The following is a 22,052-nucleotide window of genomic DNA, read 5'->3' as shown; positions in this document are numbered from 1 at the left end:
GACGTCTTTCGGACGTCCTTCCGGACAAAGCCTCAGCAGCTGCCCGAGGCTCAGGCAAGCCGTGGATGGCGGCTACTGCTGCCCAGGGCCAGCCTGAGGCTCAGGCAAGCCACGTCTGACTGCAAGACCTGAGGCTCAGGCAGCCATAGTGGCCGCCAGTGGCAGCAGCAGCGGGGTGATGGGGGCGGTGCCTTCCCCTGATCAGCCGGGTTGCCTCCGGCAGAGGGAGGCCAGACTGCGGCTTAGGCTGGGGGCCGAGGCAGAGGCAGTTAGGGGCGATCAGGCAGGCAGGCAGAGTGGTTAGGGGTGATCAGGCAGGCAGGCAGAGCAGGTAGGGGTAATCAGGCAAGCAGGCAGGTGAGCGGTTAGGATCCAGTGGTCCCAGATTGTGAGAGGGATGTCAGTCTGCCGGTTTAGGCCTGATCCCTGCCTGCCTGGGATTGGAGAGGATGCAGACCAGGCTGAGGGACCCCCCTCTCCTGTGCATGAATTTGGTGCACCAGGCCTCTAGTTTGTATATATTTAAGATCTACTCTCTTAGCAGCTTTCAAATATGCAACACAGTGTTATTGACTGTAGTCACCATTGTACATTACATCCCTGTCACTTATTTATTTTATAACTGGATGTTTTTACCTTTTGACCTCCTTCACCCGTTGCACTCCCAAACTCCTATGGTAACCACCAAACTGTTCTCTGTATTTAGGATGATCTCTGGATTTTAAATCTGAGGACCTGGATCAGAATTCTGACTTGCCTGCTTACAGTGGTATTTACTTAATTTACCCAATTTTTAAGCACTGTGAAGCACTCCTGATATTGAAAGCCCCCCCACCCCCACCCCATCGGTGGGCTTCCACGCAGTTGAGCAGAGGATGATTGTAGCACCTGAGCTGTTCCCTCTCCCTCCTGGAGTAGGTGGTGGGCTTCCCCTGGGTCTTGCCTGAGCGAAGGCCACTGCACTTCCTCCAGTGCACCACATGGTGGTGCCTTTTGACATCTCCAGCCTCCCAATGTAGGTTTTCTTCTTTAAATCAGGTTTGTCTTCCTTCTGAAAGTTTAGGGCATCCCCCAATTTTCTTTCAGTGTCCCCTTTTCATTAATAGGGAATTCAGGGAGAAAGGTAGCAGCACCTAATATCACTAGTGTCCATGTTAAAAATGAGTATTTTTTTGGTCAAATTTTAATTTGGAGATTAAAAAAAAATTCTGTCAGAAGTGTTTAGGGGCCGGGATGGAGGTTTATTTTGCTTTCCTCTTTAATGTTGTGTGTTTTTTTTAAAATGCTGGAGCATTAGTCATCTTGTGGGATTAAGTGAGTTTCTCAACAATTAGGCTGAAATAACTCAATTTTTTTTTTTTTTTTATAAAACCCCCAAATCCAGCTGATGCATGGCAGAGATTGTTTGGGTTTGAAACATATGGTGGTTAAAAAAAAAAAAAAAAAGAGTCCTCAAACCATCAGCATTTCAAAGGTTTCTAAAATGTTTGATTCATCACTGTCCCAGCCCTTGAAATTACACAATATGTTCCTTAAATTCAGGATAATCAAGAAAGGGGGAAAGTTTTAATTTACAAGATTTAAAAATATGTTTCTTAGTTCATTACACAGCTGCCATCTTATCTGAATTATACTTATTTTAAACACTGTAGGTTCTGGTTATTCTCTCTCTCTCTCTCACACACACACACACACACACACACACACACCACTGCAAGTATGAGTTGAATATAAAAATCACATATAAATGCAGGATTTTGCCTGAACTGGGTCTTATTTACAATGGTATTGTGCCTTTTGGGGCCCTATTTTAAATGGCACATCTTCTGTCTTACCTTTATTAAATACTGATGCGGCCTTATCTCCTTCCTACCTATATCTTTTCAAAGCTGTTTTGGTTGCATTTATTTTATAAAGCAAGGTAGTCTGCTAACTTCAACTGTGAACTTTAATATTTAACTTTATAATTCTATATATCAGAAGACTAGTATGCCATGGGGTACATCACTTAGCCTTTCTTTGTTTCCATTTATTCCACTTTACCAAGTAAGACTCTTTATTTTCTTTCTGGAGATTCCCCCCACCCCCCAAGAATTCACTAAATAATGTATAAGATTTGAAGGTGGTGGTTTTTAGGAGGACTAAGGCAGAGTATTTCCTTTGAGAGGAGAAAGTAGCCCATTGTTAAAGCAAAGGATGAAATTCTGATTCTAATTTATTCTCTTTGAACCTAATGGTAAATGCTACTTGCTATAAGATGTGGGCCTTGGGGCATTTCCTCTAGCTAAACCTTTCCTCCAAAAGGCTGGCACCTTTGGGGCTGCGGAGGAGAGATCCCCACCCCCACGGCACCATCCCTGACAGCTCAGGTTTTGTTTCTTGGGAGAAGCAGTGGTCTGCTAAAGTCCCTGGTGATAGTTACCATTTACGAATAGCCAGTGTCCAGATCCAGGGCAATGTGTTCCCACCTTCTGCCCACTGAGCCCAGCTTGCTCCTTCATGTTATTTAGTCTTGCTGACTGACCACAATTTGGATCCACCTGAGTTTTTAAAAATTTTTAAAAAGGAAATTCGCTCTTTCTGATTGTACATTAATTTGTTCATTCCTTTACTCAACAAAAATTTATTGAGTCTCTCCTGTGTTGGGCATTGTGTTGGGGATACCAAGATGAGTAAGACTCTGAAATGCTTTGGGAGAAACATGTGTAGGTGAATACATATGTACAGATATACTCACATGCACATACGTGTGTGTGTGTGTGTGTGTGTGTGTGTGTGTGTGTGAGCAGTACTGTCATGGAAGTAGGAGCAGAGTGCCAGAGTTCCTAAAAAGTTATGAATCTGCTGTAAATCTCTAGAATTTCTCTTCAGAATTAGAGTGGAACATCATTTAATCTAACCAAAGGAAACTGATTTCTCAAGGCCACTAACTAGATACTGAAAGAATGTGGACCAGATCCCGGGCTTTTGACTTTTGTACTTTCTCTATTGTCATACCCAAATGTCTCACAAAAGGCATAGCGCTCGTGGGCAGTTTCCTACAATGCAGTAAAAGGTGAGAATATAAAATTTGTATTTTGATGATAATTTTCTATTCTATCATTTGTACTTCTAATTGTTTACAAACAAGTAGCGTTTTTATTTGTAAGCTAGAGTATGACCTAATAGAGAGACCATGAACCTGAGGGTTAGTAGAAAGGGAGGGGAAAGAGGAAACTACCTTGTATTGAGCAGCCAGGCACTGTGTATAGACACCTTGACCTCTGCTGTCACACGTAGTCCCTTTGACAGCCTCGCCAGGTCTGTGATGTTCCCATTTACAGACCAAGAGACTCGACACAGATTAATGACCCACCCAAAGACATGCAGTTGTTAGCTTGGTCGAGTTCAGCTCTTTTAGCTGTCACCCCCCTCCTCCTCCTCCAGATAAACAGCCCCACGGATCTCTCCCATCAGGAGCTGTCACAGTGGGAACGTTCACACATATTTTCATGATTATTGGTGCATCCACTTTCTGCCCTGGGCAGTGAGCTCTGTCAGTGCAGGGACCACTTCTCTAAGATCCTTGCTGAGGAGGACGTTCACATGTTCAGGAGGTAGAGCTGGGACTCAAATTCAGTTCTCACTGGTACAAGTAATCTGTCTGTATGGGGTCTCTGGATCCTCTTTGGAAAGACAGCATAGACAAAGCATTACCTTCTATCCTTGTCTGTTTCACTGGGGAAATCAGGCATGAATCCCGCACCATCCTTCTGTCCACTCTTTGGTTCTGTTGATGTTTTCCTCCAGTATTGGTGGAGACTGTTTGCTGTGCACCTCACTTACAGGCTAGGAGCCCAGAAAATGTGTCTGGTCCGGTGTAGAAGGCAGCAGTGCAACCCCTCAGACTCACTGTGGGGGGGCCTGGTGTGTTCATTAACTGGTTCCCGGTTCCTGTCACCCCCAACAGGGGCACAGCACAGATCAAGGTAGGAAGCGATGCACACAAAGGAACAGACAGCTGCCATTTGTGTGCCATGTAGTATACGAAGTAGCCTAGCTTTTTTGTTTTGTTTTTAAGCAAATACATATATATCTTTAATTTCTTGGAAATGAGTGTTTTCTCAGAAAAGATTTTTAGGAGGTTTGGGATCGCACATAAAATAAATCAAATTCATAAAATAGATTAAATGACCTTATTTTCCTTCATGTTTGCACTGCCATATCAGTGTGCTCATATCTGCTCTTGCAAAATTTCTGGACATTAAAGCCACGAGGTTCTCGCGGGGCAGTTGAGGCACGTGTTTGCAGGGAAAGGCCCAGGAGGTGGAGGCGAGGCTGGGGCGGCGTGAGCAGCGCCTCTTCCCGCTCCAGGCTCACTCTGCTTATCTCACAGCTGCACTTTCCTGACCCTGCACAGCAGGGTGGCTGAAGGATAGAATTAGACAAACAGAAACTGCATTTGCTTTTGTTCAGTGAAGCCAAAAGTCTTACTATTATTTTATGAACTCGATGTAAATAACAACTGACATGAGAAAGAGCATGATTTTGAAGAGCACCTTAATACACATCTTTACAGTCATGGCGGTGGGGGCCAGGGGGCAGTGCAAGGTGTGTGTGTGTGTGTGTGTGTGTGTGCCTTTTTAAGCTGTATATAAGCAATGTCTCCACCCTCTCCAAAAAGACCAGAACTGATTAGAAGAAAAAAAGCTACCTTAATGCATGTAAAAATACATTTGGCATCTGATTGAAAAGATACCAACTAACCATTTGATTTCCATGGTTGACAACTCTCAAGATCTTGTGCTCCTGTATTTCATTTTAAGAATTACTCCCTGAAGTACAAACTGACTTCAAATTTTGAATAAAATCTAGCATTCAAATTTATAGTCACTTTGAAAACTGAGGGTTTATTTATATCATTAAACCTGAACAGATTCTTAACTACAGCAGCCCAGGTGTACATGGAGAATCTGGATTTTAAAAACAAAGAAGAAGAAGAAGCAGAAAGAAAAACTTTCACATACATTTTTCTACATATTTGGGATATTTTTAAAGGAGCCATCATTTATGGGAAATAGTATTAAAATCCTGCCATATCGCAGTTTAAATTTAAAGGTGCTACTTCCCAGAAAAGATTTTGGTGTATCCTACAAAGGACTCAAATGATTTGTTCAGTTTTGTAGTTTTTTCCTCCTCTTGCAAGCTTAGTTCTGTTAAGAGAGATGCGGTTTCTTGGAGTGATCTCTGTGTTCACAACCCGTATGGAGAGCTCTCTTGGCTGGTCGCGGGCAAAAGTCATCTTTGTTTGCAAGAAAGTTAAGGTCTGACTGAGCCAGGGTGAGCCTTTCATTTAAGAACAGTTAGAGACTGGGGTGTTCTTAATGTTTTAATCTCTGCTTAAGAGGTTTCTGTTACGAGAGGAAAATTGATAACATTTTTAACTCAGCAAACTGCCAGCAAACTGGCTCTGCCCTAATCCGCGTTTCTAGTGATTTATATTCTCCGTGGCAATGTGCTGTAACCTCAGAGTGATACCACTGTGGTGTAGATTGACTGCATTCCAAATGCTGGAATCACATACATAATGTTTTTACTTTTAAATAATATTCAGACACCAGAATAAATACCATATGTGCACCGATGCTGGTTACAATGGAACCTTGTCATTTCTTGTGAGGGAGAACATTCTTTGTTTCTGATTCCTGTTTGAAATAAGTATGCTAAAAATAAATACATACATTGACCGCATTTTGAGAAGGTTTAGGTAATCACACAGCTAAGGGTGTAGCTACAATTCCTTGAAATGTTGCATTAAAACTAAAAAGAATCCTGTGTTGCCACCACCCCTCTTTGACAGGCATGAAGGCAAGGATTGATATCCAACATTTCCCAGTGTGGGGCTCAGTTTTTATATTTTATATCTACAGCACTCTGTAGTTAAAGGACATCTGCTGAAGAAAAATCACCTCCATGAGCACTGTTCATAGGAAATGTGAGACTAACATGCTGATGACATGGTCACAGGGAGAGGAACACAGGTGATATAGGAAGGGACGGATTGATTGGAAAGCCAGGATTCAGTGTGAGACCTCATGTCATATGATGCCACAAACGCAGAATTGAGGTGGCCCAGCATCAAAACACAATCTCTCTGGATCCATTCTTTCCCACATGATGTTGAAGGTTTAAATGTTTCATAATGTTTAGAAATACCTCCCAAGTCATGCATTTTTAGATTTTTGTTTTTATCCGTCTTGGTTGGAATTCTAATCCACCTAGATAGATTTTAAAATGCCTTTCATATTTGTGCATCTACAACAGGCTCCAACAAGTCAATCCACATTTTTTTCTTGGGGAAGCATTTCAATGCAGGTTTGTGCTGTTCCCATTAGTTGAACTATATTGGATTAGTGCTTATGGCATTTTAATAATATTTTGTAGATGAGGAAATTCTGGGCATCGGAATTGATGGCTTCCCTACTCCTTTGCACCCCATCCCCACCCAGTTTTGTGAGGTTTGCCCAGAATATATAGTGAGATTAATGTGTGAGTCATACATCATAATGCACCTCTGACAGCTTATCTGGCAATGACTCAGAGTTTGGGGAAATCTTGCATCCTTTCTAGGAGTTATTTGTAGAAGTGTTCCCCATTATGAAAATGCTCAAAAGTTGAGAAGTTCTGAGACGAATATTGAACCTCTAACATACTGTCTCTCCTTTCAGCTTTTCGGATGATCCCTTATCCCCTAGAAAAGGGGCATCTCTTTTATCCTTACCCGATCTGCACAGAAACAGCAGACCGAGAACTGCTCCCGTGTAAGTCTCCCCTCTCTTTGTCTTCCAGCCTTTGAGCAGGGTGCCTGAGGGGGGGTGGGAATGATAAATGTCTATAATGTTCCTTGTCTTTTACTACTTTTCTCCCAAACCCTGTCCTTATTTGATAGCATATGCATTAAAGTGAGCTACGTGAGTGGGTTTGGCTTCCTGCTCCTCTAAATCTCTTCAGACTTGTCAAAGACAAAGACACCACCCCCCCCCCCCCCCAAGCCAGGACTGAAATTTATATGAAGAGGCATCGTGTTGGCCTGAGAGCAGAGACCCCTAGTTTGGGGCTGATGTTGATTGGGCTGGTCTAGTGTGCAGTGCTGCCTGGCCTCTCCTCTGGCCACAGGCAGTTCGCACAGACTTCAGGGGAGCTGATGAGTCACTGATGGGAGAGCAGCACAGGACCCTGGCACCTTTGCCAGAGGTGGAGTTGTGGGGCGGGAGGTGTGTTCTCTGTGGTGCTGCAGTACTCTTGGCCAGAGGGATTCCCGCGAGCACCTAAGAGCTACACGTAGTGAGTTGCACACCACGTGCGGAGCCCATGTGCAGCCTCCGCGCGGTATGAGCGGGCCTCTGCCCTCAAGTGCCGTACCAGCCGGGGTCTGCCCATACCACGTGTGGAAAATACGATTTGGTTGACTGTAACACGACACCGTTCTGACAATTTGGGGTAACTAGTTATTATCAAATTATACTGTGCATGAGGATCAGGTCCAGGCTCTTCATGTGGCCCTGACTTAGGACCTATTTTTCTCCCTCAGATAATGAGCTCCAAATTTTGGCTAGTCCTTCTTTCCATCTCTCTCCTGCCACCCCTCCCTCTTACCAGCCCCAGTTATATCATACCTCATAACTGTAACATATTTAAATACTTTGCCCAGAGGAATTGTGTAACGTTGGAGCCCTGAGTGCATAGTAAATTGTCCAACACCAGCATTATTGAGCCAGTCATAAATCTCCAACATGGTGGGGTCTGGGTGCAAAACGAATCTCTGTCTTAAATTGCAGTGGCAGGAGGTGGCTCACTTGTCTCCTTGCTAGCTAGCCCCAGTGTGCACTTTGTTACTGAGGGAGCTGGGAGGCCTCAGTGACATGTTGTTCCTCGCTGGCCGAGTCCGATTGTGACAAGGGTCTGGTGTCTCACACTACATTAGATTTGATTTCAGAAACCCCTCTTATGGGCCATACTTTACCTTTTGACTTCCCCTTCAGGGAGATCCTTGTTAAAGTTTCAGTTTTCTGGTATGAGAGACAGTTTTCTGAAAAGTACACTATTTTAAATGTTTTAGTTGAGTCCAACTAAGTTTCCATGGGGGTAGATTCACTGTTACGACAAGATTACAGTTCTTAAAAGAAACTTTACAGGAATAATTTTTATAAGCCTGAAGTAGGAAATTATTGCTCACATTTATTTAATTGAATGCAGTGGCCCAAGTCTGATCTCCCCTCAAAAGTTTGGGGGGGCTGGGTTTTGAGAGTGAGGATATGGAGAAAGTCGCTGTTGCCACAGTGGCCCCGAGTACACTTCCACCCACGTCTGAACCCTAGCAGGTTGACTTCCCTGGTTCAGGTGTGTGGTTGGTTAGCTTTGCCCCTCTCTCCCTCTCGGCCCCTATCCACTCTTAGTTTCAGCAGAGTGGATGACTCTTAGGGATCTAAGTAATGAGAGCTGAGCAGTCAAGGAAAGGCCTTTACATCTTGGATTTCCCGACGGAAGTGGAGCGCTTGGATCCTTTTGGTTCAAGTGACAATATTGTCCACATGCAGTTGCATGGTTTCCCTTTACCAGGGCCTCGGGCAGCTGGTGCTGGCCTCTCAGGGAGGCCAGCCTCCACCTCCCCTGGTCAGCACCCCCTCCAACCAGGTCACAGGCAGCCACAGAGCCACAGGAAGCAGGGAGTCCATTTTCTCAGTGGTACAGCTTTTTGGTTTCCCCAAACCCAGCATTTGAAATTTAAAAGTTATGGGAGATGCTCTAAAGTGCACCAGTTATTTATTTATTTATGTATTTTGGCGGTATATTCATCATCACAAGTCTCCCACAATTGTGTCAGATGACCCTCATCTCCAAAGCCCTGGCCAGCGAAAGAGGTCCTGCTGAACGTCTCTCTGTCTGGGCGGCCCCTCCACCAACATACCTAGCGCGCACCAGGAAAAAGTACCAGATGAACTGATATCGCTGCCATATGATGGTTAAAAATTACAGGCAGGCGAAAAGCTAGAGACAGGCTCTTTTCTCAGTGTACTGACTTTGGATTTTCCAGGTTGTATACAATGAACATGTGTTTTATAATTTGAATAAAGTTTTGTTGCCTTTGTGTTCACTTTCGAGAAAGGAATATTATACATTAGGCATAGATGGTGTTGCTGTCCCTGCCCATGAATGTGTGATATCCCCACATGAGCTCTGTCATGCTCCTATAGAGCACTGACAGCTGAACATGGACTTGGGAGAAGCAGTTAGGCAGCCAAAGGCTGGCTGCAATGTTGACCATGGTTTGTTCAAGTGCCCTGCCTTTTTCATTTGCAACAGCCTTCAACCACAGCTCTGAAGAGTCCATCCCACATGTAGAAATTCCCTGAGAATGCTTGGTGTTCCAGCCTTGATATTCCCTCTGATCTTCTCCACAGCTTTCCATGAGGTCTCAGTTTACCCAAAGAAGGAGCTTCCCTTCTTTATTCTCTTTACTGCCGGATTGTGTTCCTTCACAGCCATGCTGGCCCTCTTGACACATCAGTTTCCGGAACTTATGGGGGTCTTCGCAAAAGCTGTGAGTATTTGCCAAGAGGGAGGCCTCAGGGAAGGGGAGGAGAAAGCAAGAGAAGCAACATAAGAGAAATGGGGTGCAGTTGCATAGAAAAGGATATGCCTGTATTAATCATTTGCTCACTATTTAATTTCCTTATCATCAGTGGAATCTAAGGGCTCAGGCTCAAACTAGAAAGTGTAGATTGTTCGTTAATGTGTGCCTTACTTTGTTTCCTACACAAAGAGTACTCAGCAGTTTCCCCCAAATGCATAAGGTCTAAAAGGATTAAATAAATAACGAAGGGATTCTTAGCAAAATGAAATATGTCTGGGAGGTTATTTAGTTTTGTATAATTGAATGACATTATTTTCAATCTTTAGATATTAAGAGTCTTTTTTCAAGAAATATGAAATTTACATTTTCAAAGATGGTTTAAATTAAAAATTTTTAAATGATTACAAACGTTGGGCTCAGCAGTCGCCAACCGGTGGTCAGCGGACCACTGGTGGTCTGTGAGGTCCAAAAGGTTGGCGACCACTGCTTTGGCTTATTTGGGAAATGAACTGAGAGGGTGTGAAGAGCTTGTAGTAGTAAGAAGTGCACAGATATGACATTTAGAAATATGTAAGTCCAGTAAGAATCTTTAAGGAGGATTGTGGAGAGGAGCTTTAATCAGAAAAGGCACCAGCAATTGACCATCAAGAACCACTGTTTCCATGTTGAAACTGACCATTTCGGCCTGCACACACAGGATAAGTTAAATGACTTTGCCACAGATGAGTTTCAAATAGAAGAAATAAGGAAAAGCATGTCCATTGTTTTCCTGGAACTCCTTTCTGATTTCAAGGCGAATGGAGTCAGAAAGGATGATTTTTAACGTAGCTGGGTTGATTTCATCCCTTTCCAGATGATTGACATTTTCTGCTCGGCAGAGGTCAGGGACTGGAATTGCAAGAGTACTTTCATGTGTTTTGAAGATGAACTGGATTTCCCACCGGGACCTCAATCTCAACATTTCCAAAACTGAACTCATCACCCTTCTTCCTCACCTCCAAAATCGCTCCCCTCCTGTATCTCTGACCTCCACAGTAGCATCCTGTCACTCAAGCCAGGGACCCAGCAGTCCTCCTTACTGTTCCCGCTCTCACTCCCCAAATCCCATCTGTCCAGTCTCCAAAACCTGTTGGGTGTAACCTCCTAAGCCACTAGACATCAGTCAATGTAATTCACATCTTCTCCTCCTACTGCCATCGCCTCTCTCTTAGTTTAGGTCTTCATTATTTCTTGCCTGGAATCCTACAAGTCTTAAGCAGTCTCCTTGCTTCCTGTCTTATTCTTCGCCAGTCTTTCTTTCATACTGACACAAAAATGTGCTTCCTAAATTGCAAGTCAGAGCATGTTACTTCCTTGCTTGAATTTCTCCAGTGGTTTCCCACCACCTTTAAGATAAAACCCCAGCTCTTTAGCATGGCATGTAAGGTCCCTTGTGATCTGGCCCTTGTTTGCCTCTTCAGCCTCATCTCTCCCAGCTCTTTCACAGACACTGCTCAGGGCCAGAGTGAATTGCTCAGCCTTCCCAGATGCACCAGAGTCTTGTTACCTCAGTACCTTTGCACATGCTATTTTCTCTGCGTGGCATGGTCTTTCCCATCACCACCCCCACTTGTCCACCCTACTGGTGCCTCTTTATTCCTTTATACTCAGCTTTCTAAATTTCTCTTAAGCTGAGTTAGATCTCTCCTCTATGATCCCACAGTATTTCATGCATACCTATATGATCACATTTATTGTATTATATAATTGTTGAAAACTTGCCTGTTGCCCTTTTAGAATGGGAGCTCCTTGAGAGCAGGACTGTGTCTTCCTCATCTCTGTATCCCCAAAGCTATGCATAGTGCCTTGCACATAGTAGCTTTCCAATAAATGATTATTAAATAAATAAATGGTAGTGGTTTCTGCAGAAAGAATCAGTGTAAAAATCAGATGCAGCCTAGCATTTCTTCTCTTCTTTTATACTTGTAATTATCGACTCTTAGGGTTGAAAGGGACCTTAAACAAAATGCCTTCAACAGAAACATGATGGAGATCATGTAGACTCATCTTGAATCCTTTCAGCAATGGGGAGCTCACCTATTTAACATCAAAGCCCATTTCATTGTTGGGTCACTCAGAACTTTTCTTTATCCTGATAAAATTGGCCTCCCTTTAATTCCCACTATTGTTCCTACTCCGCCCTCCAAAACTATAGTAAACAAGCCTATTTCCTCTTACAAATTCTTAAGATAAATAATGCATTGATGGCCACCTGGAACTTCTGACTATCTCCTCTTTTCTCCAAGCAGAGTATCTTAAATTTCCTTATGTCTTCTGTACATGGCATGATTTCTGTACCCAGTGAGAATATATTTACAACATTAGATAATTACTGTTCCTCCTTTGTTCATACTCTCTTAAACATTTTTAAGGCATTTTTGTAAAAGTATGTTATTGGCCCCGTATTCTCCATTAAACTAAAAACTAGCACTTGGTGGGAGTTTTGGATTAGAATAGAGATTTTCAGCCTCTAGATGCATAACATTCACCTGGTCCCACCAGGAATTCAGAATTGTGAGGCCTAGCACCAGGAATCTTTTTAACGAGGACCCCAGATGCTGATGACGGGTTGAGGACCACATTTCCTTTCAAGAACGTTATGGCTGTGTGGGGTGCTGTCAGAGCGATTGAGGCGAACACTCTAGGAATCAGTGGTTCCCCTAGGCTGCACCTGGGAACCATCTAGGGCCGTGGTCGGCAAAGCACGGCTCGGGAACCACATGCGGCTCTTTGGCCCCTTCAGTGTGGCTCTTCCACAAAATACCATGTGCGGGCACTCACGTACAGTGCGATTGAAACTTCGTGGCCCATGCGCAGAAGTCACTATTTTGTGGAAGAGCCGGTATTTTGTGGAAGAGCCACACTGAAGGGGCCAAAGAGCCGCATGTGGCTCCCGAGCCGCGGTTTGCCGACCACGGATCTAGGGAGATTGACAGTTACTATGCCTGCCCTCACCAATCCCCAAGGGAATCTGGCTTGATTGGTTAGGGATGCAGTTTGGGCATCTGAGTTCTCAGACACTCCGAGGTGACTCAGGTATGGAGCCAGCCACGGCATTGAATGAAATGACTCATCTCCGGACACTGCGTTAAGTAGGATGGGATTGGGAGGATGGGGACAGTAAATAGAGGAGTGGGTGTTCTCCGGGAAAGCTGTGCAGCCCCCGAGTGTCCGAGATGCGTTCATTGTGGTGCCAGACAAGGGGCACTCTCCTTATTTAATGTTTTCAAGTTTTGATTTTGATCAAATGATTGAACAAAATATAAGTTTGCTTTGCGGGGCTCATCATATTTTATACCCTACCAAGGTGTGGGCGTTTGGTCAGCTCCTTGTAATATTCCAATATGACTCAGATCAATTTGCTTCTGCTTTTAAAGCTCTGTCTGGAGGATCACATTCATCTTGCCCTTCATTAAGGTTTAACAGTTTCCAAAATGTCTGGAGAGACTTTGTGAGGAAGGAAGATGGATGGCCTGAAAGAGATGAGCCGTGTCGCCCTCCTCCTCCCCACGCCGCCCCTGTAGTCTTCCCCACATCACATTTTCACCCTTGTCACTCCACAGGGCCCCTCACGAAGCCTCCTGCAGGTTATCACAGCTGCCCTACAGGCTGCCTGCAACCATCTGCTGCTCGTGAAATGGACTTTCCCAGCCCTCGCCTGCGATACGTCCCTGGGATAATGACTTTTAGTAGATGCAGAGATGGCCCTGCCACCCCAGGCCACATGCAGTGTGGGGGCTCTGTCGTGTGTTTACATGTTGATGTGCAGCCAATAAGGAGCCCAGCCTATGGGAGCCCCTGGTAGTAGTGAACGAGAGGCTTCAGCTGGCTCCCCTATCTAATCTACCTCAATGACTTAGGACTCACTCCTCCTAGAATGTTTGGCTCCCAAGATAAGGTGCCCATATAAATAAGTTACGTTCCAGCCCAGCCCCTGAGAGGACGTGGGAAGGTCAGCCTTCTGACCCCTCTGCTTTGAAGGGCCCTGTCTACCCCGCAGTCTTTCTCCTTCCCGAGATGAGCCTGCCGGCTACTGACTCTTGTCTTCCCTTACAGGCCCTGCCCTCTTTGAAGTCTGATATTGATTACAGTGAAATGTCAATTGTCTGATTGCAGGGGGCACCTGGAACTTATTCAGATAAGCAGAGGCGTTTCCAACGGTCACTGAGCATGTTGGGCGCCACCACCTTCTGAGTGACGGTGCTTCAGGAAAAGGAGGGTCAGGCGATTGCAGTGTCACTCTCCCTTTTTCATTTGTTCAGTTGCATTTTCTCGCCACCAAACACTGATTGACTCACGGCGCATCTGACCGTATATCTCTGCCCTCTGGACAGAGGTTTTGGACATTGAAAGAGAGGAGCCGTTCCAGGGTTGCCTGGTGCTGCGCACTCAGACTTACCTCTCCGCGCGGTAAACTTCCCAAGTCTGCGAGTGAAGCTGCTGTCCCTCTATGTGCATTGGTTGTGTCTCTGGCCAAAACATAAAAATAAAAAAGGACTGATCTTCAAACATGCAAAGAAATATAAATGAGCATCCCAAGCAAGATGGGTTCTATCAAACTTTTTTCTAGTGCCTCCAATGAAAGCTGCTGACCTTCATTTCGTTTCTAAATGAGAGGGCTCAGCAGCTTCTCCCTGAGGGTGGGGTGTGGGAAGGAGGCTGGGGGGCAGGGCGCTAAGGAGGAAGGCAGCTTAGTAATAAAGTGAGCGCATCACAACTGGGAGCTGTAAGAAAACTGGGGTCTCTTTTCTCAATTTCCTCAGGATGGAACATTCTAGATGCGAGCGAGAGCATTCAATTATCATATACCTCGGAGGCAGGGGGACTTAAATCTCTGTGGAGCCTTGGTGAGAAGGCAGGTGGGGCCCGGGGAGGCAGGCCCATGGTCTTAGTGCACGTTGGGGAAGAGGAGTAATTACAGACATCAAACGGGGAGAGAGGCTCACCTCTTGATTTCCAGAGGCCTTGCCGTTTGCACTTGTTACCCAAGTCAGGTCAGTGCCCAAAACAAAGCAACTGTGTAACAACATCCCCATTCATTCTGCTGCCCAAGCTAAGGCTCCCTGAAGTCTCCACGTTACAGAGCGGGGAACAGCCCAAGTGCAGACCTGAGCGCGCCTTTCCTCTGACACACGCACGGCACATGCTAGTACTTCGGTAGTCCCTCCCCCTCAGGCACACTGTCAGCAGTTCTAAATCGTTTCTGGTCCACTCTTTAGGATCTGATCATCTCACCAGCAACATCGCCTGTTCACTAGCCCGTCTTCCAACCCCTGTCGGAATCTCTGGTTTATCCAGACCTCTTTAGCACCCAGCTCCTCTTTATGGAAATGAGCATTATAGGTAAATGCCGTGATTTAGGAAGCATGGTAGTCTCTGAACACATAAAAGTAAGTTTAAAATGTGTATATATTTTTAATTGTATAATGTTATCCTGTTAGGTTAATGCAATCAGTAGACTTGTTCCATATTATCCTTTCATAACCAGGATTTTACAAACTCTTTCAGAGGAAGTAATTACTCCTTTCTGGGCCAATATCTCTCGTGATGCCTTACAACTTTGTTCAACTCTAAACTGAAAAGGGTAGGCATAGGGAGTCATTCTGTAGGGCGAGCATCTAAAGTGGTTCTGTGCACTCAAAGGCTAGTTTCAGAGGGTGACTGGAGATTGCCTTATACTGTATCTAGCATGCACTTGAAGAAGGAAAGAGCCATCCATCTTTGCTCAAGTGCCTGTTTCTTAACCACAAATCCAGCCTGGCTTTTAGGCCCTCCCTAGCATCCTTCTAACTACTTTTAAGCTCTGCCTGTAACTCATCCAGCTAAACTCGACCACTTACCATCTGCTGGTCATACCAGTCGTTTTCCCATTCTCTTCCAGTTGTCTATTGGGCCTGGAGGGTCCACTTACTTCTCTTTCTTTCCTTATCATCCTTCCCCATCTCTCCTTTTGATATCCAACCCCCCATTGGGGTCTGTTTCAGCTGCCTCACTTTAAGATGTTCCGATCCTTTCACCAGGAAGCATTCTCCCTTTCTGAGTCCTCCTGGTGCCCCTGTTCCATCCTGGTCTACCTGGCATTGTTACTCTGCTGGGTACAGGCTAGTGCCGCTCCTCCAGTCTCAGGCTTTGAGGTTCCTGACAGTAGCAGCTCGTCCTACACTCCTTTATATCTCACCCAGCGCTTAAGAGCCTCACTGAGCAAATATATATAATGGATGTAAAAGACAGCACGAGAAAGGCTCCAAGTCTTACACTACCTTGGGTTTTCTTTACATCCTCACACTTGATGATCCAGCTGTAATGTGTCACAGGCCTTCCCAGTTTGTACTCTACTGGTTCTTTTTAAAAAGGAGGAGGAAAGATTCTGAGGTCAAATGAATCTGGGAAACTCGCCTACCATACCCTTCCTTGAAGACCCACAGTCTATAGAACACACGACCCGTAGAGAGGCCTGTTCTGACTTCATGAAGTGTACTGTCCACTCATTTTTTGACCTAAGAACCAAGTCCCCCCTCTGCATATATACTCGCGTCACTTCTATGGGAAGTTCTTGGTAATATAGACAATGATGTGCTATGGACAAGGGATTAGGACAAAGGACTCCCCAGTACTCAGACCAGGTATTGGACCCTAGTGAGATGATAACTGGGTTCTGAAGAGACAAAGGGCAAAGGAACCTCCAAATGCCCCTCGTTCCGGCTAGGTTGGGCCCCTCTTCTGCCAAATATTAGATGGTTCATGAAGTGAAGGCGGTTCTTCACAAGGACACAATCAGGACAGTTTTGAGATTACGTTAAATGAGTCTCCGGCGAAGCACTTGGGTTTCTTAAAAGGCACAGTTAATGTTCTAAATTATTCTCTGCATGTAAAGCAGGAAGTTTAGTAACCAAATGAAATAGCTCCCCAAGGTCTCCGAGCAGCACCTCTTGAACAAGGACATGCTGTTGGCAGGCTGACCGGTTGGCTGCCCTCCTCAGGCTCCCATGATGCACATCGTGATGCAGGTTGCCATGATGCAGGTGGTTCAGAAATGAGCATGGGCTGCACAGGTGTTTGAGAGACTGTAGGATCCAAAGCAGTTCACAGCCATACAACATTGACTTTAAAAATTCCCTTTTTCACTTAGTGAGTTCCATACCCAGCTTGGTAAGCAGATGGTCACCATTTTTAACTCTTGTCACCATGTTAACTCCTTTGCCCACTTGCTACCTATAAATCCCTTTTGATGGTCATCTGCATGGGCAGCTAGGAGATCCTAAAAGCTAACGGGAGGACTCAGAATTTTGGGGCGGCTCTCAAAGGGGGCTGCCAGGAGATACTTCTACCTTTACCTCTCAGAGTTAAGGGGTGGGGACTGGAATGTAGGTTTGAACATCAACCAGTGTTTCCTGTAGAATAAATAGGAAGTTGCAGCCTTTTGAGGCTTTTATAACACAGAACTTTAAATGCAAACCTGGGTTGTAGGGATATATTTTATAATCTTGAATGAGATCTCTCCTGACAGCTGCGCCTTTCTGCTCTCTCTGCAGTTCCTCAGCACTTTGTTTGCCCCCTTAAACTTTGTCATGGAGAAAGTGGAAAGCATTCTGCCGTCCAGCCTGTGGCACCAGCTGACTCGAATCTAGGGAAGCCCTTCGTCCTCCCACTCTCTGCGCCCGGTGGACTGCACCAACGTTTCCATGCTGATTCCTCCCAGAGCACAAGAAAGCATGACTTTGAAAAAGGGAAGCCATTTGGAGATTTAGAACATTCATGGGCTGTCTGTTCCATATTAAAAGCTGTTTTTGTTGTACAAAATTTATTAATGTTTATTTCTATTATTTCCTTCAAAAAAGAAAAAAGTCAAAAATAAACTTTTGTGTATTGCAGTAACCAGTTGTGACCTTTCTGTGTCTTCCAATCCTAAACGTTTGTGTGTCCCCAGTAAACCTGCAGGTTTACTTTGCTTATGAAACCCAGCAGGCCCTTAGAACTCCTGCCATCAGTAGCTTAGAAAATGAAACCTCTTTGGCTCAAGAGCACCATCTTTTGCAGCCCCAAACTGAGTGTCCTCACGGACCAAATGCACAAAACAAGCTTCAAAATGAATGACAGGAAGTGCAAGTGAGATGACATGGATGCGCTATAACAGGTTGTTCCAGTTCAGACTCTACTCATTGACTGAACTCAACACTTCAGTTCTCAGAATCATTTTGTTTTGCTTTCTGCCAGCTTGTGAGAAGAAAACTTTTGATGAGGGGCTATAGACTCAACACTTTGTTGTAGAACCTGACCACTTCACCTACATTGCCATTTGAAAATGTTTTCTCAGAAGGGTACTTTATTTTTAGAGCTGTTTAATATTTACAGAAAAATTGAGCACAAAGGTCAGAGAGGCCCTGGCTGGTGTAGCTCAGTTGGTTGCAGCATCATTCCTTGCACTGAAAGGTGTTGGGTTTGATTCCTGGTCAGGGTAATACCTAGGTTTCTGGTTTGATCCCAGGTTGGGGGAAAAAGCAACTGACTGAGGTCTTTCTCTCTTTCTCATCTCTCCTTTCCTCTCTCTGGCAGGACATTCTGTGAGCGAATGTCATTGGAGAGCTTTGCTTCCCTTTTGGGATAGAGGTTGATGGCTTGGGGTTCCTTCAGCTCTCCTCTGAGTAGATGTTTTGTACCCGCAAGCAAGAAGGTTGGATAGCAAATGGCTGGGATCAGGATGGATAATTTTGCTTGGTTGTTGGCTTCCTTGAATTCTGTAGAAGCAATTGCTCTTGGTGGAAGTAGGGAGTGATCACATGTCCTCTGAGTGGTTCTAGAACAAGACTTCTGGACAGGCTAGAAAATCTCGTTGAAGCTCTCTGGATGTGCTATCTCCATGGTATCATAGGCTCCAGGATTCTGTATATTCTCTGGCAGTGGAAAGAGCCGTGGCGTCAGAAGGGTATTTTTTTATGTCATGTGTGCATTGCTTGGAATATGAGCATTCTTTGAGCCTTTTAGTGATCGTTTGTTCTCACCACTTTCAAAAGCTATCTACATGATTTACAACTGCTAGAGCATCTTGCCGGAAGCCGGTCCACCCTTGCTGCTTGACACAGTCGTTGCAGGGAAGAAACATCTGCACAGCATATGTTTCAAGGGACCTGGCATATATGGCAGATAGGGATTTTCCCCTGAAGTTAGGGAGGGAATAAAACCCCTTAACTAAGTGCCAGGCGGGTAGTTTAATCACTTTACGAACAATCACGCTTAAGCTACATAATCTTTACTCCCTGGAATGGAGATAAGAAACGCCCTAACCTTTGGAATATAAATTGATAGGATTAAAATCAACTGGTATAAATACAGATGTAACAAGACAATAAAACACAGAACCTGGCTGGAGAATCTGGCTACAGAACCTGGCTATGATGATCATCTGAACACTGTCTCCATGTCATTCCTTCTTCGCCAACTCCGTCCACACCTTTGGGAACCCCTGGACCTGCTGGGGATGGACCCCAACAGCATCTGGCTTTAGCAAAAGAAGAAAAATAATCAACCTTGAATCCTCTATTTAAAATCTCAATCCAGTGCTTTAAAAAGGGGAGGTGGGGGTTGTCCTTTATGTACTTTGTTTCGCTTTTATTTAGAATCCAGTATTTTTCCCCAGGAGCCTTCAAATAGCAGCGTGTGGGGAAAGGGCCACAACCGGACCCTGCAGGCTCCCGGTCTCCATCCCAGAGCAAAGCCAAGTGGGCAGGTAATGTTCACACGCCCATGGGTTGTTCATGCTTTCAGCAAGCTTGTCTTTGTTCCGCCTCTGTGCAAAGCCCTGATGGGGTCATGCACCTGCCTCCTGCCCTTTGGAAATTTTCTTGGAAGAGGTTGAACTCCTAAATGCACACCAGCAGGGCTGCTCCTGAGGGCGGGGCCATATCTGCCTTTATTTGCCTCTTTACCACTTATTCCCCCAGCACAACCCTTGACCTGGAATGAGTGATTAAGTGTCCCTTTGCCTCAACTTATATGTGTTGGAATACAAACAAGTCCACAGTGATGTCCACCTGCCTGAGTTGGGGACTCGACTGTGACAAGACTTTACAGAAATGTTCAAGAGCCTGGAGGCAAAGGCAAGTGGAAACGGCCCAACGTGAGTACATATCAGGAGCCCTCATTCCAGGAAACGCAGCAAAGAAATGTAACACAGGATGGAAAAGCGCACGTCAATAGGACTTTAGAGCAGTTTCATGAGTAGGGGAGGCAGAAGTTAGACTGTGAGGCGTAAAGGGATGAATGGGGGAGGTGAAGGTGGAGGAAGGTGGTGGCAGAATGAAGACACCAGCCTGGGTATGGAACTGTTGAAGAAAATGGGTCCATGATCCCTGAGGAGCTAATCACGTGAGGAGGAGGGAGACGTTTCTAAACTTGTGTGAACTTAACAGCCCTTTCACCTTAAAACCCAGAGTCGCTCTTCAGGCCAAGCTGTGACCCCAGTGCTCCCTTCCCTCTGCCTCTTCCAGTACTCTGCTCAGCTCTTTTATTATTATTACTAGAGGCCCAGTGCATGAAATTCGTGCAGGCGTAGGGTCCCTAGCAGCTGCTAGCAGCTGGCCGGGGCCTCCCTTCCCTTGGTTGGCTGGCCGGCTTCACCCCCTGGTCGAACTCCTGGTTGAGGGGACAATTTGCATATTAGGCTTTTATTATATAGGATTATTATTTTAATCTTTATTGTTGAAAGTATTACATATGCCCCCCTCCCCCTTACCCCCATTGATCTCTTCTAGCCCCAGGCCTTCACCTATTGTCTGTGTCCATGGGTAAATGAAGTAGATTCTACCAATCCATGAGCACGGTATATTCTTCCATTTGTTTATATCTTCCTCTGTATCTCTTTTCAGTGTCCTGTATGCTTTTGCGTGGTTAGCAGCAGGGACCCAGGGCTGAGTCAGCACACTGGCCCTAGTTTCTCAGGCTCCACCTCTGCCCACCTTTGCCTGCCAGCCAGCTGTCAATCCTAATCATTCAATAGTCTGTTTCTAACAGGGCTTTAGGCAGAGGGGGGGTCGGGCGGGGCGGGGAGGTGCTGTTGAGCTTTCAGGGAATGTGGTGGGTGTGTCTCCCTGTCCCAGAGCTACTCCTCTGCCAGTGGCCCAAAGTATTACTCTGCCCTCGGCTGGACAGAGATCTTTGTATGGGGACCAACGGTGTCAGCTGGAAACGTGGAGTTTTTAATCAGTTCTCCAGTGCGGGGAATGTACCAGTCTGGTTCCCAGGATAGTGGGGCGGATTTCCCCTTCCCCAGCCCAGTCACTGAGGCTCCTGAGACTGTAGAAACCCGTAAACGTGGCCTCTACATTTGTTTCCTCTGAAAAGCTTAAAATGCAGGGTGTGGCAGGCTGGGCCCTGGGGGTGGGGCTGGCTGTGTCACCGGGGTGGGTTTTTTCCTTTACCTGCCCTCTGGCTGCTGGGAGCCCCCTGCCAGCTCCTCTCTGGAAAAATGGCCGCTTCAGTTTGGGGGCCTAGGACCAAATGCTCCTGGCTGCTGTCCCACCAAGTCCCCCACAATGCCTCCCAGCCCAGCCTCTCCCCAGGCACCTGAGTCCACGTCTCTCTCGCTGCACCAAAGCCTCGGTGAGTAAGTTACAAGTGAAAACTCCTGGGCTCTCGGTTTAGAGAAAAACATAAATGAATCCGCCACTCTCTCTCCTACCAGCTCTGGTCTCCGGAGCCAGCAGCCCTGCTGCCTTCAGGGCTGGATGCTACCTGGGCGTGGGTCTCTGGGCTCCAGGCCTCTGTCTTCTGAGGGAACAGGCCCTCCCATGGCAGAGAGTTCCTCCTCCCTCTTGGCCCACGGCCCCTGAGATCTGGGGCAGCTCTTCCCGGGACCTCGCCCTCCCTACCTGTCTCCATGTGTTTTCTGTCCTCCCGTGATACAAGTCTCCTCAGCTGGGCCTCAGTTGGTAATTCCAGGTAGATATTTTCATTTTAGTTGTATTTTAGTCTGGCCCTGGGACAGGTGCCTGACAGGTCTGCCTCTGCAGCTGCCATTTTCTTCTCCTCTGCTCAGCTCTTGAGCGGAGTCCTGCTCACACTGCTCACCCAAGGCCCACAGTTTCTGACTTCTTTCGGAAATGGCAGCTGGAATCCAAGCTGCATTCCTGCCTTCTGGGTTTATTTCTAGATGAGGGGACATCGAAAGCCATTCAGACGGGCTTTTCTCTATGAAGACCTCCCCCTGGGCAGTAAGTGTCCCTTAGTCTCAACTCCTATGTATTGGGATACAAATGCAGGCATTCTAAATTAACAATTGGCACTTTGAATCTTATACAGGGAATGATCGGTTTGTTTGTTTTTAACTTTCTTATCAATACTTAGTAGGAAGGTCATTCTGCCTTTGTAAAGAGAACTGCAGAATTCTCCATGTTTTTATATGGCC

The 22,052-nt window shown here is 45.7% G+C and overlaps 1 protein-coding gene across 21 annotated transcripts in view; it reads left to right on the top strand.

Moving 5' to 3' along the window:
• ST7 (suppression of tumorigenicity 7) overlaps positions 1-17,456 on the top strand; it is a 314,766-nt gene extending 297,310 nt beyond the window's left edge. For 12 of the 21 annotated variants that reach the window (XM_036328871.1, XM_036328874.1, XM_036328879.1 and 9 more), the window contains 3 exons: positions 6,708-6,800; positions 9,441-9,580; positions 10,467-11,498. In XM_036328871.1, coding sequence (XP_036184764.1) covers positions 6,708-6,800; positions 9,441-9,580; positions 10,467-10,586 — 353 coding nt within the window. In that variant the 3' untranslated portion in view covers positions 10,587-11,498. Of the gene's footprint in view, positions 1-6,707; positions 6,801-9,342; positions 9,408-9,440; positions 9,581-10,466; positions 11,499-17,184 lie in introns of those variants that run through there. The other 9 variants (XM_036328872.1, XM_036328876.1, XM_036328877.1 and 6 more) reach the window with 7 other exon arrangements.
• Positions 17,457-22,052: the final 4,596 nt, after the last annotated feature.

Source organism: Myotis myotis, unplaced genomic scaffold (assembly GCF_014108235.1).
Source record: "Myotis myotis isolate mMyoMyo1 unplaced genomic scaffold, mMyoMyo1.p scaffold_m19_p_11, whole genome shotgun sequence".
Taxonomy (NCBI): domain Eukaryota; kingdom Metazoa; phylum Chordata; class Mammalia; order Chiroptera; family Vespertilionidae; genus Myotis; species Myotis myotis.
The sequence above is the reverse complement of the archived record's forward strand: the minus strand, read 5'-3'. Positions and strand labels throughout refer to the sequence as shown.